The following is a 17,631-nucleotide window of genomic DNA, read 5'->3' on the forward strand; positions in this document are numbered from 1 at the left end:
GAATAACCATGCTTTACATAAGATGTTCCAGTATTATCTCAGCCTTTGTTGCAGTGTATGTGCAGTTCAGCACGTATGTACATCTGTACCACAGCCCACTCTCAACTCTTCAGCATTAATGTGCAGTATTAACTAAACAAGAAATTTATGCAGTTTTGAGGAAGAAAACAGTATTGTATCAAGCTGTATAACCCACCTGGTAAAAGTGAATTAAACCACTAGGATATCTTTCTATAGAACACCTTGTTATATCCACAAGGTAAAGACATTTAGGCTGAAATTAAAAAAAAAAAAAAAACAAAACAAAAAAAAAAACAAAAAAAACCCCTCCATCTTCAAGTTCCAACACACATATACACAAAACGCCCTTACTTACACACTTTAATCCCTATGGATTTTTACTGACATTATAGTATTTTTCTGCAAGTAACTCTGTGGGATTGATTGCTAGATATTAATATTTGAAAGATCATATAGGAACAAGATATGGGTAATGATTACATCATGACAACAATGTAATGTCAAAAATAACTATGACATTCAGCTTCCCATGAAATATGCCCATTCCTCCTACAAGAAAAACAAAGTCACAACAATTCACATTAAAGAAGCAACAAAAAGATGTAGAAGTATTCCTTTTTAAAGAAATTTTTCTGCCAAGGTAGGCAGCTGAGCAGTATGTAACTGCCCTCTTCGATTTATGATCACTTCCTTTATCCTGAAAGTAGTTAATTTAATACATAGATTTTTAACAATAAAAAGTAATAGGCATGTTTAACCTAGTCTATGTTTTATCTGCATCTAGGTCATCAACTTCAGGAAACAGAAAATGTGTGTTTACAAATGAGAGACTTCAAATGGCGACTTGCTTATCAAGCTTCCTTAGCATACTCTAGGAGTAAATTGAAATTGTATACCTGAGTGGAGTTAGATAGTTGGTTTTTCCACGGCTCCTCTGCGCTGCTGGTCAGGTTTGTGCGGTTATGAGGTAGAGAGAGTGCGTTTCGCTGCAGGTAAGGCACGTTTCCATTACTTCCACTTTCTGTTATGTGATTATTGCCTATCAAAATAGTGTCTGTACTACCCAGCGTTCTTGCTGTGCTGCAGGGAATGGGGCCTGCTGGAAAGGGTCCATTAGCCATAGGCTGCCCAGGGCAGGCGGGACGGATTCCACGCTGAGCGACATTAGGCACTCTGGTTAGAGCAACCTGTGGCTGCTGACCAGAGACAGAGTTTGTAGGCAGTGATGAATCAGCTGTTGGCCCGTTAGGAATTCCAGTAGATCGTACCTGTGCAACTCCTGTTTGTCTCATCTAACGGAAGATGAACAAAGCACAAGAACATTAGCTGCCGAGTTTGAAAAGTAAAGATCGTACAAGATTTGTGTACTTTATTGCACTGGTCAATTCCAATTTTATACTGATTTTAAGATCTTCACAATTGCCTTTGAGAAATAAAATGTCTGTCATGCTCACAAATGCGCTCAGCGACTTTTAAGGTAAAGCTATCAGCACACTTTTCTTCTAGGCCCTTCAGTTTGAGTGTTAGCATTTTACTGCTGAAGTTGGCCACTGAGAGAGAAAAGTGAACAACGAGAGGAGGAGAGATATGCTGTAATATGGCTTACTGCAAGTAAGTATTTCTCAAATAAGACTGCTTTTAGATGTGTCCACTCAGTTTCGTTTGAAAGCGTGCTTGAAAACTTTTACATTATTTGATAGCCCTATAATACAACACAGCTAAACCCATTACGTTTCAAACAGTCAAGCCACAATTACACTTCAGACAAAAAAAGATGCCTTATTGTAACATAGTAAAGGGCATGAGAAATCTGTACAATAAAAATTCTTCAGAATTCAAGAAACACAACAGACACCATTAATGACAAAAGTTTTGTAAAAGAGAAAAATATTTTTGTTCTCACCTGCTGGTGTTGCTGCATCAAGACAAACTGACTCTCCAGCTGTTCCAGCATAAGTTTCTGTGCTGGATTTAGATTATTTCGGTTTGCACGCAGCTGTTCCAAGTGCTGAAAAACAGCAGTACAGTTCAGAATCATGAAAACTGCATGTGCTTTTCTAATAACTTTCTTGCATATGATAGTAAAAATTATCCATGAAGACAAGACTTGTAAAGCTGAAAGCATGATTGAGATTTCCATTGGAGACTCAAACATCTCTCTATACGCTATTATATAACCAAACGTTATTACTAGTTACTAAAACTAAAGTGACTTTCTCAATTGTTTGAGTGTATAAATATTATCACCACACTAAAATTAAGTGTACTGGTACCATAAAAGAAAACTGCAATCAAGTATGATTATATAGAATTCTTATTATCATTATGTGTTTTTTAACACTTCTTTGTACTGTGCTATTCTTTTATTAATACTGTTCAGCACAAAGTAAATTCATCCATAGTCACACATGAAAACTCCATAAAATAAAAAAAAAAAAAAAATCCCAGAAAACTATACAACTTAATTACAGAGAGCAATATCTTAGGTTACAATACTGAACTCATTTGCAACTGATAAATTTAAGTACCTTTTACCAAAAAACTGATCTTTGTATTCATTTTAAACTACTCAGGACACACCATCATTCCACCAGTAAGTCTGCTGCTGTTAAGTGGTATGACATAAATGCTACAATTGTGGAACACAACAGCACTATCAGAGAGGAAGCGGGGCGGGGGATGTGGGGGTGTGGAGAGGAGGGCAAAAGTTGTCCTACACATAATGTGACATATAGACAATTTTCTTGATTGCTCTTTCATACTAAGCTAATTCACATAATTTTAAATCATTTCAAAAAAACCAAAAACTGAAAACAACAAAAAACCAACCCAAAACCCAAGCACCAAACAAAAACCAACAAACAAACCAAACCAAGCCCCACCAAAACAAAACACAAATCAGGTTTCCTTTAGTTCCTTTCAGGGTCTGCATGTTTCTACATCCTTCTCATCTCCTTTGATTGATTATGCTGTAATTAGTAATACATAAATAGAACTGAAGTATGAGTATTAAATAAACTGTCGATCATTCTGCTTTGAAAAATTGTATTTGCAAACTATCAACTTTAGTAAAAAAAATAATTCAACACTGAAAAAGTGGTTAAAGATGGTTCATGCCAAACTCCCTGGATTAACAGTAGCTTCCATTCTGAAGTCCCTCTGTAGGGGACTGCAATGAATAAGACTAATCGATATACATGATTGTGAGCTGAAAACAGGGTCTCCATGAGAGTGCACACACCAGGTACACAGAAGCCCAAACCAGTGCTCTTCAGTTGTTAGTTTGCTTTTTAGAAAATGTCTAAATAGGGTAACAAGAATCAGGAAGACTGATCCAGCACATACGTCAGCAGAGGCAAGTCTGTGCTTCTCTCCAGCGCTATGGGTGCAGAGGCTTTGCAGGCACCACTGTTCGTGCTGCCCATCCATTCTGTGAAACCAACACCTATCCCTCCTCCACTGGCACGCTGCAGTCCCAGCAGCTACTGTGTGGCTTTCCCCTTCTGCTTTTGTTAGCTGAACCATTTGGTGTGTGTTATGTGCCATATCCATCCAGCCTCCAAGTTGCCACTTTTAAAAGACTGACTTAGAAGATGTAATAAAGGTTTTATTCACTCTCCTCTTGCATCATATCTTTTTGGCTTTCCTATTCATATATCCTGGAACCTTGTCAAGGTATTGCCAGCAAATCCAGTATACTGCACTTAGACAGAGAAGCCTACTTAGATAATGCTTAGAGGAAGAAGTTGGATCCAGGAAAAGGTGAAACTAAAAATGGGAGAAAAGTAGCAGGATATAAAATAAGCAGAGAGAAATAATGAGAATACAGGAAGAGAGATACAGAAGAGTGATTAGGGAGGACCAAAGAGGTAGGGAGGTGGAGGGAAAGGGAGGGGAGGGAAAAATTATGCAGCATCATAAATAAAGCCAGTATTGTTCAGATGGAGAAACAGCTGAAGAACTATATTGGACTTGAGGGGAACACTGCTCAGTCAATCAGAATGCCTTCCATCTCTGCACTGTGTTCCCTTCTATTTTTCCTTGCATCCAGAGCAGTATCTGTGATACACAGTTAAGAGTTTCCAGCTAGGCCTGATTTTCAAAACATGGAATTCCTGCTGAAGCTCACTGCAAGCCGTAATGAACTGAAGAGACAACAAAACATCATAACAAAATGATCTGAAACATGATTTCAAAAATAAAATCTAGCATTTCACGTAAATATATTAGATGACCTAAAATATAGAGAAGCAGTACCAGATTTCATTTGAGTAATTCTGTTTTGTAGAATGTGCATCTTTGTTTATGCAATTTGATATAAGAAGCCACCTCAGAGGAAACAGAGGATATTACAATACTTCCACACCTCCTTCAGTATCTCCTACATTACAGCAAGTAGCAAAACTCACTTGGCACACAAGTGTGGCAATTTGCATATCTATCTTTAAAAAATCGTTAAGAAAAAAGAATTACTGTATGTTCTTCATAAATTATGAGATTCATACAATGTAAGTCTTCAGTTTCTGCTAGAGATCATTTATTTTACTACAGAACTAATCTTGCACAGAGAAGCCATAAATATCAGCAAACTTGAATTACACTGTGGGAATTATTTGGGAAGTATTTCACATTGAATTTCAGAAATGTGAAACTGAAAAACGTTCCAGATTTATTTTCTTAGAAGGATGAAAGAAACAAACAAAAAATATATGAACACTTCTGAAGATCTTCAACATACCTACCTGTAATTTCTGTGGTGTCAAGCACCAAGAATGAATTTGTTGCTGTACAGGAGGATGTGACACTGTATGGCCACTGCTCCAAACATCTGAAGTATTCTGAGAGAAAACATTACATTACAATGGGTGACTATCAAAGGGTCAACATAATTTCTTTTACTATCTAGATTTTATCTTACTTATGAAAGAACTAGTCATTGTTTCAAGAACAACAATATAAACAAAGAACATACTAAAACATGCCAAGTCTCATTCTACCATTCCCATACAGTACCAGAGTAGTCAGAGGAAAAAGTTAAATGCTACCTAACGTAACAAGAAACAATCAAATCAAATTACACAATTAACTTAAATGTACACTACTTTTAGAACTGAATGCTTTATCTACTGTAACGCTATTACATGATGATGAAACACTTGAATTCTAAATATAAGCAAAGGCAATAGACAGGATGACATGATCGTCTCCCTCTCTATCTATCATCAGACTACGATTGTACTTTTTCACTTATACAACTATGATTGTAGTATAGCGCTATCAATCTGCATTGCCCTTACGCGCTTCCTGTCTGAACTGTAACCTGATTAAACATATCACTGAAAAATGTTTTTTTAAAATTCCTAAAAACATTCCCCACCTTGATGCCAAAGGATTAAAATTTACAGCACAAATTCTGTGCATGCTGCATAATTTCAGTGCATTTTTCCATATAATTTTGGTAGGGGGCTTTTTAGTTCATCAGAATATATACCTTTGTTGGACTAGATGTTCTTTTCCTCTTGGCAGGACTGGTCAGGTCATCTACTTGGCTAGAAGGAATCATGTGTAGTGGCAAGGATTGCTGTGAAATTGGTGTTTGAGTGAGGCCTAGTACAGGTTCAGTATTTGGATGATGAGGTTTACAAGCCTATGAATCACAGAAGGAAGACAAAAATATGGTTCTATATATTCTTAATTCTTTCCTTTAAGTTATATATTTTAACAGCCCACATATATTAAAAGGGCTGAGTAGATATTCTGAAGCTGATCTCAATAACTGAAAAATCAGTTTCCATATGGTCATCAATGGAGGAATGTGTACCTTTCACGGGATTATTAAACCACTGCAGCATTTCTATTTAAGATGAAATCTTTTAAAATCATGAAAATCCACAAAGGTTCTAAATTGGTACCCCCATATTTCTCCCATATTATAGGGAGCTTCTTGATCTAATAACCCTTTGCAAATAAATCAAAGGCTTTTTATTACTAAAAGCCAGTCCTGTGCTCAATAAAATAAGCTTGACCACTACCGATTGTAAAGAACCCTTAAAGCTGGGCACCTGCAGAACATAACCCAACTTCTCACCTGCTGTGCTGTGTTCATGGCACCCTGCCTGGAGGTAAGCTCTGCGGGGATTGGTAGGCTCCATGCCTCCTCAATACTAGGAAGTAATTTAGTTTTATTCTGTAGACTACCTTGTGGAAGGTTACACAACTGAGCCTAGGAAAAATTATGTAAAAAGCAAATTTAACACAAGCCTACTTTAGTAAGAGCAAGTCCATGAAATCTTCCTAAATGCTGTAGCTAATTATGTCTTAAAGAGAGGATAGATTTAAAATTTGGGGTTTTAGAAAGGTGCTAAGTATAAAGAGGGTAACCAGAATATAAACCTTTGTGAGAATCAGAACAAAGATGAGCTCTGGATTCAGAGGTCTCATAATTCCTTTTTTTCTGAAATTGCAAACAAGAGTGAAAGATAGTGTGTGCGTATTCTCTCTATATGTTATGAGAACTTAAAAATGTAGACAATACAAAGAAAAAAGCAAAGTGATGTAAAACAGTATGCTTTGATTAAATGTGCAAAATAGGGTTTATAAGGAATTAAGTTCCACTTAAAAATGAAGAAATAAAATATTACAGGCTATGATATGCTTACATTACACATGAAAACAGGTTATACACACCACAAACAATTGCAAGTTAAACTTGTGTGTTACTTCTCCCCTCCCCTCTGCTGTGTATTTGGAAGACTATTTCCCGCTTCTTAAAACATTAGTTTTACCTGTAAATACTTTATCCGTGCTGCAAGTGCAGAGGTATTACTACAATTTTTGCTCCTAGTTGCATTTAAGTAGCATTTAATGGCATCCTGAGGCTGGTTGCAGGACTCATAGAGCGTGCCTAGGTCCATCCAGGCTGCAGCATGGCCATGGTCCAATTGTACAGCACAGATATAGGCCTGTAAAGCATCCATAGGCTGATTTTGCTGTTGATACAGCACACTGAATAGAAAGATTAGTGAAGTTGAGAATTAATAACAAAGTCAAAATACAAACAAGTCAAATACCCCCCCCAAACCCTTAATAAACTTTGCCGTTACATTAACCACAGTAATAAGCATAAACAACTCATAAAATCTTAATATGCAAAGCTCATATATGTAGCATATTCAGTATTTTAAAAAATTGAGAAAGCAAATATAAATTTATTATTTAAACTTCAAATCAGACAAGTCTGACAACATGAAGGTATAAATAAAAAAGCTTTACGGTTCTCTTGAGAACACAAAAGAGTTAAAAAGCTGATATTATTTATTTTTATATATTATCACTGAATTATATCACTGTATTACCCTGTATCATTCTTACCCTATAGAACACCATGTATCTGCACTTGCTTCTGATTTATCAATAGATTGCCTATAAGATATAAAGGCATCCTGAACTTTCCCAATACTTGAATAGCACCTGGGAGAAGAAAAAAAGAACTTTGGTAATATTTATAGAAGGTAATCATTGAGGATGCTTACCAAGACTGATCTGATAAATGTTAAGTCTTGCAAATACATACTAATCTAGATGAATCCAAAACATTTGCTGTTTCTGACTGCCAGGCCTAAGCAGACTCAAACATCTTAATCAACATGTATTACTAATTATTTATTTAAAAAGTACATCAAAACTGCTTAAACCCTAGCTTTCTGCATTTTCAAGGAAAAGAGTCATACCATATTTTAAGGACTTATATTTGTTTCATTTGTGGTAACTTATCAGTCAATAAGAACAGTATTTATCTGCATTATAAAGAAACAATTAAGTTACCTATTTTCATCAAACAAATGCTTATGAAACTTCATGCTCTGTAAGAAGTGTTTCAGAATTATTAAGAGATATTGACCAACTCAATTAGGACAGTTTCTGATTGCCTGGGAAACTTTTAATGTGCATTTCTCACATCTCAGTAAGATTTCAAGTAATGAACAACAAAGCAGTTAGTTTTGCTGCATATATAGAGCATGAAATTCTTTAAAAAAAATCTTGCTGTTCTGGAATTTTTCATAATTTCTTACTTGAATATTTTTCACGTAAAAATTCAAAGGTATTCTGGCATTATAAGCAGAAATATCAGAACTCTAAAGAGAACTACAATATACATGAAATAATACCTACCTTTTTAAAATTAAAAGCTTAAATAAATACAAAATTAAAAATATATATACATTTACTAGTTTAATCTATAATAGCTCTGCTTCTTATATTGTTTGTAATAAGTTTCACTGTTGGAAAAAGAACTGACAGCTTTCAAAACACATAAATAACAACAGAAAATTTATTCTAGTAGAAAATAAAAACCAAGCGGAACAGCGCAGGCAAAGGTTTCTCAAACATGCTACCCTCTTTCATGTACTCTTGAGGCAGGCTAGGAAAGGAATACAATAAAATGTAGCAATACTTCGCCTAAAAACCTCCATTAAGTCTGAATACAATGTTTCAGATGATCATTTTAATCACTATCTAACCCAAGCTCCAACAGACACGTTTCAATCTGCCTGCTTATCAGATACATGGAGACTGTGGTTAGGATAGCACCAACATCAAGCACCAAGCAAAACTTAAAAGAGGGTGACGGATTTTTTTTCAGTGGGGGAGGAGTGTGATGGTGGAGTATTTTTGAAATGTAGCTTTAAACCAACTTGCTATCCAGTTTGGACAACCAGCAGAGGAAGGAATAACACGAATACCTGAGGAGGTTAGACGAGGAAAAGCAAATGCACAACCCTGTAACCCTGTTCCTTTCCTCCCCTGCTGCCAATGTATGGATGGACTGGAGGAATGGGGCACAGAAACACTTTTGCTCTAGTCCTCCCTGTAGAGTATAAGAGATGCTTCCACTGGATTTTTCTCCCCATTTCCTGCGTTTCCCCACTTTGTTTGCATGGCCCGCAGTTTCACCGTAACCACGTGAAAGCCGTGGCACAGTAGGAGCAGGAGCACAGCAGCTGCGCACACATACTTCATACGTCCTGCTGCTGCATAAGAACTCAACTACCTCAAGGCACGTGGAATGGGACTACTAACGAAAAACCAGGATCTCAGCCCAGCGGATGGTAAGATGAGCCAGATCATCCCTGGCTCATTTTCCCTTTTCCCTGCACACCTGCCGCAGCCCTCTGCCCTTCACACTCAGTGCCGGTGTTTCTCCCTTAGCCTGCAGACAGCTGGTGAAAGAGCCCTCTCTTACAGCAACAGCTGGAGGCACGTAATTGGGATGACAAAAACTAAAGTATGTTCCAGTTGTATGTGACCAGAACCTTCAAGAAAGTCAGCTGGAAGATACTGAGGTCAGGAGATGAGTTTTATTTTTGCTTCATTCCTTTCTCATGTATTTCTCAACAGAACTGCCCTGTTCACATATGGAGTTGAATTGCCCTCAAAGCTTTCTCCAAAACCTGATTATGATTATTTCAAGAGTTACTGCTGATTCGTGCAAAGTACTCAATTTTCTTCAAAAGGAAACCAAGAAAAGTCATCAAATTTGTATGATTTACATCTTGGAACAAGTTAATTTTCAAGTAAAAAAATACTGTCTGATAGTACAGAATTAATACAACACTTAAATAGATATTAGAATGGATCAATCTGAGCCATCTTGGCCTAATATTTAGTTGCAATATATACTGTTTATAAATGGATGTGTACCTGGGAAAATATTTGTATTCTAATGCAAAAATTGATTTGAGATTAGACGGGAGATTCTGAGCAAATAAAGACATAAAGAATTGTGAAAAAGGTATGAAGAAAAGTAACAACATTTACAGAGCATTTACCAAAAAAGAGAGAGAGAATAGAAGATGTGGTAGGAAGAACAGATAAAACCAGGCAGGGCAGACTCAGATTACTGTGTGTAAAATAATAACTACAAAAAAAAAGCAGGACCATTTGGGTAACATAATTCATTTCAACTTCTAATCTATATTCATCCCAAATATGTTAGCACCTTGTCTTTTCATACACTTTCCAGAAAACTAGACTTCAGTAGATACATATATCCTTTCCCTTCATTTTCCTCTGAAAGTATTAAGAAGAAAAACGAAATAAGATACTCACAATAGTGAGTATCCTCAAAAAGTTTACAAATACAGTTACAGTGTCTATGAAGTAATTTCTTACCTTCCAAGGAAATACCAGGATTGACCAGAATTTGGATCTGCTTCTAGAGATTTCTGGAGATACTGTATAGCATAGCTTTCCTTGGTTGCCTTGTCTCCAAGCTGATCCACGGTGTGATGCATCCAGCCTACAAAAAGAATCCATAAATGGCAGAAGTGAAACTCTCTAAGACCATTTAACACTTTGGCACAGCAGGATATTCATAGCATTAGTTCCTCTTTAAAAATAGGAGTATCAAACAATCATATCACTTACATACAATATTATGAATGAAACTTTTAAAGTTCTATACTAAAATTACAGTACAGAAGAACCTTAAGTCAAAATTACTTTCAGGTACTTTTAAGGCATTTTTTTGGTTCAAGTAATTTTCTGTGAGGTTAGTAGCACAATTATGAACTGCTCAATCTTCTGAAAACGTTAACTCTTTCCTCCTCTGAACACAGATACCTTCCCTGTCATTGTGAAAAATGCCACCATTCTCCATCACACAAATCAATTATCTGCGTATTATGTTCAGTTTACTCCCTTTCTTCTAAATGATTGTATTTATACTGTATGTATATTTGGACAATTCCTCAACAGAACATTGGTAAGAATTTTTGTATCTCCACTTAAATCTTTCTTACATTGTCATTTCATCTTCATTGCTACGACATCTCTTCCATTCACCTTGACAAATGCAATCACCTCTCATCTACATAACAAATTCTGCTGAAAAGATAGTTTTATTTCCTCATCTAACCACACATCATATTCTTTCAAATACCTTTTTTTCTTTCATTAGACAAATTATTCATCTGCACTTTAAAGGCCTCCCACAATTCAAGCTCCCATATAATCTTTTACATGCTATTAAAATGCATCACTGCTCTAACACTGATGCAAGGCTTGGTTACCATTTCAAACAAAGCACCTTCATCATCTTCTCAAGCTGCTCCTCATCTGCCTTTATGCTTAGATGGAATTCCTTTAAGCAGCCACAAAATCATCTCTCTGCCACTCATATCATGAGTACAAGGAAAACCTTTGTAGCAGGCAGCTGACTTGCTGAAATCACTACATACCACACTGGTCAGCAATGCCTTGCTGTTTGCTTTACCTCCATGTATTTGTCTTAACAATCCATTGCTTTTCAGCCAGCATTTATAAAATGTAAGGTGTGACAACAGATTGTCCCTATGTTTTTATAGCGTCCAACCCACAAACAGTCCCTTGTGGAACACTATGATACCAACTTCATAAAATACCCCAGGTTTGTATACAGTTTTAGTTACCTACAGAGTTGTACACAAAGCTGCACTATATGTCTATTTAAAACCTCTGTCGGCTAAACTTCAGCACCCTAACCTTATCCTTTTTGATACAGTCTAACTACACGAACAAGTAATACGACACAAAAGATCCAGATTGGATTCAAATCTCATCTGAAATGCTAGACAAAGTAGGCAAGGCTGAGAACTGGACTGATGAGATTTGCAGCCTTACTTCCCTCTCTGTCATTAGACTATGCCTTAAATATTTTATTCTACCTGTTCTATACAGCTTATTTGTTATTCCATGGGCATATTGTTTGTTAACAGTCACAGCAATACTTTCACAAATGGAAGGCAAACTTCCAAGCTTTAAAAAGGCAATGTAAAAGAAAACCTTATCTATTGAACAACATGTGCCTGAAGTGTTTTAAGAAGTATCATTTGGAAACTGGTCAGAGGCAGAAGTTTGAATATTTCATGGACTGCAAGAAACATCAGGTTAGAAGCCAAGTGGTTACAGTGCTGAAGAAAGAGTAATCTATCTTGTCTGAAGAAGGATCAAGTCAAAACCTTATCTATCAGGAAAAAAAAAAAAAACCAGGAAAAACTCCCAGTAATTTTTGCAGAGACATATACACAATTTTCTCTCATGGACTTCATAAACAACCTATGATTTTGATTCAAATCCCAAGTCACTGAAGTTCTTAAGCACACAGAAAATACTCATGCTTTAAGAAAAAAAGGCTTATGTGTAGGTGGTTATCAGAATGCACTTGCCCAACTGTACATTGAGGATAAATGTATTGGGTGCCAGGCAAAGCCTGAGATAAAGGTAACAGTTCAGGGATTATAAACAAGGGTAAAAAAATACATTAAACAATTTCCTGCATCTTTGGAAATGTTGTGTGGTGATGTCTGTTTTTCCATTTCATCAGAACCTTGCCAGACTGAAAGATAACACGTCGTATCTTCAGGAGATCTTTACTGAGGTTCACTGATAAAAAGAAAGAATCTATTTCTAGGAGACAGAAATGAGAACTAGCAAACCCTATGTAGTGTCACTGCTGAAACAAGGGTTGCTTCCTGATTTCATCTTCCTGCACTGGGAGGTGAAAAAGGCAGAAAGCAAGAGAGGGTGAGGGAGAACAAACAAGTTTTCTACTAGAATAGCACAGGCAAAGGAAACTGGATCTCTCTTTTCCTCATGCATAAAATGAAGAACATAGAGAAAGGTGGTGATGGAAAAGCACTGGTAAGCTGTGCAGTTTCCCATTTGCAAGACCTAACTCAAATTCTCAACTAGCATATTGAGTACTCTTCCACTCTTGGGACATTTCTAATGTGATAAACAAAAATGCAGATTTTGTCCATACTTCACAAATGTTCCACGTGCATTTCCAGGTCTTTACAATCTAATTTCTAACAAATCCCTGTGTTGCCTCAGCAAGAGGATGTGATAGCCTAGCTCATGCTGAACTTGTGGCAGTTGCTTTTCCCCTGATAAACATCATCATCTCAGTCTCTGAAGAGATGAGCCTCTTCCCTATTTTAGCATCTCATGATGTCTCATCCAATTATGGGGACACTAGCTAGGAATGCCCCTAGACAAAAACCATAGAGAGTGTGCTTTGGGAACCTCTACGCTTACATTATTCTTACACTCTTCTTTATGTAACTGCTGAATACAATTGGAGAAAGAATACTGGGACAGATTTGATCTTCGGTCTCATTAATTGAATGTAATTTTAGGCAAAGAATTGTTGTCTGGACAGTAAATGAAATGGCACAAAAGAAGAAACAATCTGCTCTTATCCAACTGTACAGATCTTACTGTTATGTCTACCTGAACTAGTCAGCTCAAATGGATATGTATTTATCTGAGAATCACAGAGTTCTCCTTCACAGTGATCTGCTTTGGAAACCAGCAACAAGAGCGAAGAAATAATTCTCTCACAAGACATCTGAACTTGCCTAAATTTCAACTCTGGCTCAATAAACATTAACTAGCTAAGGAAAATAAACAAAGGGTATTTTCATGCCAAAACAATTTTTCTGTTGGAGTTATTAAAAAAAAAAAAAAAGAGAGAAAAAAGAAAAAAGAAAGAGTTCAACATAGAAATACAAATACATTTTGATTGGGTTTTGCCAGTAGCATTCTGGCAGATAGCAGGTATTTTCTATTATTTTTTCTAAGCAGCAATGTACCACCTGGACTATGCTTCCTGAGGAAGTGTTTTTATTACCAGCTGCTAGAGACAAAATCTGCAATAAACACTATACTCTGATAAATACTACTATTAACAGCGAAGAGCAAAAGAAATGGTATTATTCCTTGAATGTTCTGGTTAAGACCACTCTATACCACTTTATCCCTTTCTCCACATAGAAGCTACACACACTACAAAACTAGGTGACCTATGCTCATTGAATAAAGGGAGTTAATCCAGTTTTTAGACAGCAGACAATTCTCAAAGTCATCGCTCTTATTGCTAGCACAGAGACCTGTGGTAGGAATTTATGAATACAAACATGCGCCTTTGCTTCTATTGTGGCAACATACATCAAATGGAGTTGAAAAAGCGTTGGTCAGCTATTTTGGGAAGCCTGTCTTCCATGGATTATATGTACAGCCTTTCTGGTTGAAATTGCTGACAATGTATACTAGGTGGGACAATACCAAGTTAAAAAAAATTCAGAAAGGATACTGAAATATAAGCAACACTGTCATGTGACAGCAGAGAAATCAGCACCTAGAGGCCTGCAGTGAACTCCTCCAGCAGTTTCATTTGTGATTTCACACAAAAGACTCAAAAGCTAAACAAATTAGCCCATTCCAAATCCATACACGACCTGCATTACAAAAAAAATAAAGCATTGTGGCCGTAACTTAGTGTCAGTTACAAATTTGAATTAAATGACCACTATGTGAAAGGGGGGGGGGGGGGGGGGGGAATGGGCATAAGCAGGCTAAATTAATATTTAGAATAATAAATTAGATGAAGAACATGGAGGAAGTGAATGAAGAAGCTGGGTTGACCAATTTTAACAAAAATATTCTGGAAATACTTTTATAAGGCATGTAGGACAAAAGTAATTATTCTACCCACCCATTATGAATTTTGGTCTAAAAATGATTTATCAGCTTTCTATAAATATGGAAGATAACAATTTCTAAAAAAATAATACTTTTTCTCTTTTTATGTGGTTTCTTTTATGGAATCTGATCATAAACTTTTTAGTTACAGCACTAGGTTTTCATTAGATACTATAATTAAAGAGAAAGAAAAGGTTAATTTTTCATTTGCCATGTTCTTCTATTCTGCAACAGAGAAGGGTATTTTGGTTTACTGCATTTAGCCTGGCTATTCAAGGGATGTTCTCAGAGGCAGAACAGAGAATACGGAATTCTAACTGCTGCCCTCCTTCTCTGGAAGACCACCCCCTCATTGCCCAAAACCTGTAATGCACATACTGCAGCAAGTCTAAGAGCTTTTTAATTTTGGAAGTTTAATTAAAATCTTTTCCTCCTCTCTTATTTTCTTAATTATCTACTATTATGCATTCTATTTTGGTTGAAAATATTACGTATCATACTCAGTGTCTAAGACTCACTTTGGAAATGGAGCCTTAAAAACCACTGCTGAAGGCAAAGATGGAAAAAAGAAACACACAGGAAAATGAAAGTTAATTTTACATACCTAACTGCTGTAAGACAGTTGCTTTTACTTGTGCAGGAAGGTTTTCGATCTGCAAAAGCTGTTCATAAGCTTCCTTTGCAGAGTGATACTTTCTCTGCAAAAGGAAAAAAGTAAATGGATTAATCATAAAGCTTACAACAGATCACCAATAGCAACGATTTCACAGCACTGACAGCACACAAACACATTGACAAAAAGTTCTAGAGTTTTGGGGTTTTTTTTTGCATACAGTGCATATGAAAACTTTAATGAGTGACATATATATGGTAAGAGAGTAACTTTCATAAATATAGTATTTAATATAAATTGACTACTTAAAATAATTGAGGGAAATTTGCAAATTATTAAATTTGGTCAACTCCTCATACATGCATTATACTTCTTACACTAAAATGAATATACTGCTTTCAAGGGGAATGCTTCAATGTGAGTCTACACAAATTCGTTCCAGGAAATTCGTAACAGAAATGAAGATCATTGGTAATTGGTGGTTGGTATAATTTTGCCTCTCTCCTTCCTTCGGTATATTTGAACTGCCTTTTCAACATATTTGTTGTCCTGGTAAAGAGTCCCACCATATGTAGAATTAAAACATATCCACTGATTATGCTTAGAGAAAGAAGGTATGCCATCTTGTTATTTGTTATATAGTTTAACTGTGCTTAAAGCGTGGAAACATTCAATTCTTAACTCCCTATGTGAACAGGGCTTGGTATAGAAAACACATTTCCAGGTTAGGATTATGGTCTTTACTTGACTTCTGGAACAGTATGAGCTGTTTAGTATGTATTAAAGATTAAGACTTCTCCGTAGATGAACTTTTTTGTACTAATGTCAGCATTTATCTTCGCATTACCCTAACAATAATTGTTTAACAGTGAACAGATTTTAAATGCTTAATTCTTCTGTTCTCCTCTCCCACAAAAGTCCAGAAGACATAAGTGCTGAGGTCTGTTAGTAAGAGTATTTTTTTAACTTTCTAAAAATTCTATACAATTGTTTAAGAAAAATGTGCTTTCAGATAATTCAACATTAGACTTCATTCTGGCAAACAGATGAAGAGCATACTAAAATTAATGGGGCTACCTAAATGCAAATGATCAAGACTTAGTTACATTTGTTTTATGCAAAGAGTACACAGTAATGACTACTGATGTTTTAAAAGGGACAACTGGGAAGAAGACTCTAAACAATATAAATACCTATTAGAAGTTAAAAATGTTATTAGGTTCTTGAGATCTCACAATCACAAAAGACAACTCTGTTGATTTTAAAACCTTATTCTAGTCAGGAAAAAAAATTAAAGCAGCAATTACATACTTTCAAATGGAACAAGGGGAAGTTGGTAGAAAAGATTTTTAATTGGTGTTCATGAAATGCAGACAACTGGTAAGAAAACAAATAATATAAATAAATAAAATATCCATGTCCAGCAAAATAAAAACAATCAGGAAAAAATTTTAAATTTAGCACTGGGAACAAAACTTGTAGTTTATGACTATGAAGTATAAGCAAATGAACAGAAGTTCACTGTATAGCATGACAGCAGAGGCAGCAATCCAGATGTCAAACAGGTAAATATTAGTGCCTAATATTCACACTTTGAAAAAGATGTTTACATGCTTAGGAGGATTCAGAAAGACCTATTAAAATAGGGCATGTTTTCCAGATCTAGAATATTTTTCACTTTTGTTATTTGTTGTATTATTTACCCTTTAGAAATCTGTCTACATATATACCTCAAAATATTACAGAAAACTCTCATAATGTTTACATTTGGTTTTATTTAGATATGTTAATTCCAAAGATCCAAAGTCCTTGACGTTTGGCTGCATCATAAATGTTCTTAGAAATGGGAAGGGGAACCCAACCCACCGTCTTTCTTTAGGCATCGTATAAGCTACCATCCTAAATAGCTAGAGGGACTCACACTGCCACAGACAAAATAATAGAAACTAGCATTAAACACCATGAAAAACCACTGCTAACTCTATCAGCACTGGGCTATTCTCTTGTTCATAGGCTGGCAACCCATCATTTAAACTCCAGTACTGTGAAGGTACATAAATAAGGAATGAATTAACTTTTCCATTAAATATTGGAGAGTAGAAAATTTTCAAATATATGGAGGGGTTCAGCAATCTGTAGCACTGTGTCCTTTAAAGGAAACCAAGCAACCAGCCTGCCTCCAAAAACATCTCTTCATTGTGTCAGAAGGAATATCCAGAATGAAGTTAAGACCCTTTGTGGTTCTAGGTTTCTCAAATTCCAGAAAAGAAGACACCCTTCCCAACCAGAACTGTGAGACAAAACAAGTCTAATAGCAGAATGCACTGAAACTTTTTTGCTATGACTTGTGTTAAAATAAAGTTCCCACTGCCTGTAATTGTCAGACAGAAAACACAGCTTAAGCACTTGTAACATTGGTCACACAATTACAGAAGGCACCTGGCATAGTGACCTGAGGTGTTCAACTTTCTGTT

The 17,631-nt window shown here is 36.0% G+C and overlaps 1 protein-coding gene across 17 annotated transcripts in view; it reads right to left on the reverse strand.

Moving 5' to 3' along the window:
• Positions 1-17,631, reverse strand: part of KDM6A (lysine demethylase 6A) — a 168,517-nt gene that overhangs the window by 42,531 nt on the left and 108,355 nt on the right. For 5 of the 17 annotated variants that reach the window (XM_049834988.1, XM_049834986.1, XM_049834985.1 and 2 more), the window contains exons 9-18: positions 16,469-16,534; positions 15,149-15,242; positions 10,195-10,321; positions 7,393-7,491; positions 6,807-7,026; positions 6,110-6,244; positions 5,513-5,668; positions 4,764-4,859; positions 1,925-2,029; positions 918-1,313 (exon numbers count right to left, since the gene is read on the reverse strand). In XM_049834988.1, the coding sequence (XP_049690945.1) occupies positions 918-1,313; positions 1,925-2,029; positions 4,764-4,859; positions 5,513-5,668; positions 6,110-6,244; positions 6,807-7,026; positions 7,393-7,491; positions 10,195-10,321; positions 15,149-15,242; positions 16,469-16,534 (1,494 nt within the window). The remainder of the gene's footprint in view (positions 1-917; positions 1,314-1,924; positions 2,030-4,763; positions 4,860-5,512; positions 5,669-6,109; positions 6,245-6,806; positions 7,027-7,392; positions 7,492-10,194; positions 10,322-15,148; positions 15,243-16,468; positions 16,535-17,631) is intronic. The other 12 variants (XM_049834991.1, XM_049834983.1, XM_049834992.1 and 9 more) reach the window with 7 other exon arrangements.

Source organism: Accipiter gentilis, chromosome 32, assembly GCF_929443795.1.
Source record: "Accipiter gentilis chromosome 32, bAccGen1.1, whole genome shotgun sequence".
Lineage (NCBI taxonomy): Eukaryota > Metazoa > Chordata > Aves > Accipitriformes > Accipitridae > Astur > Astur gentilis.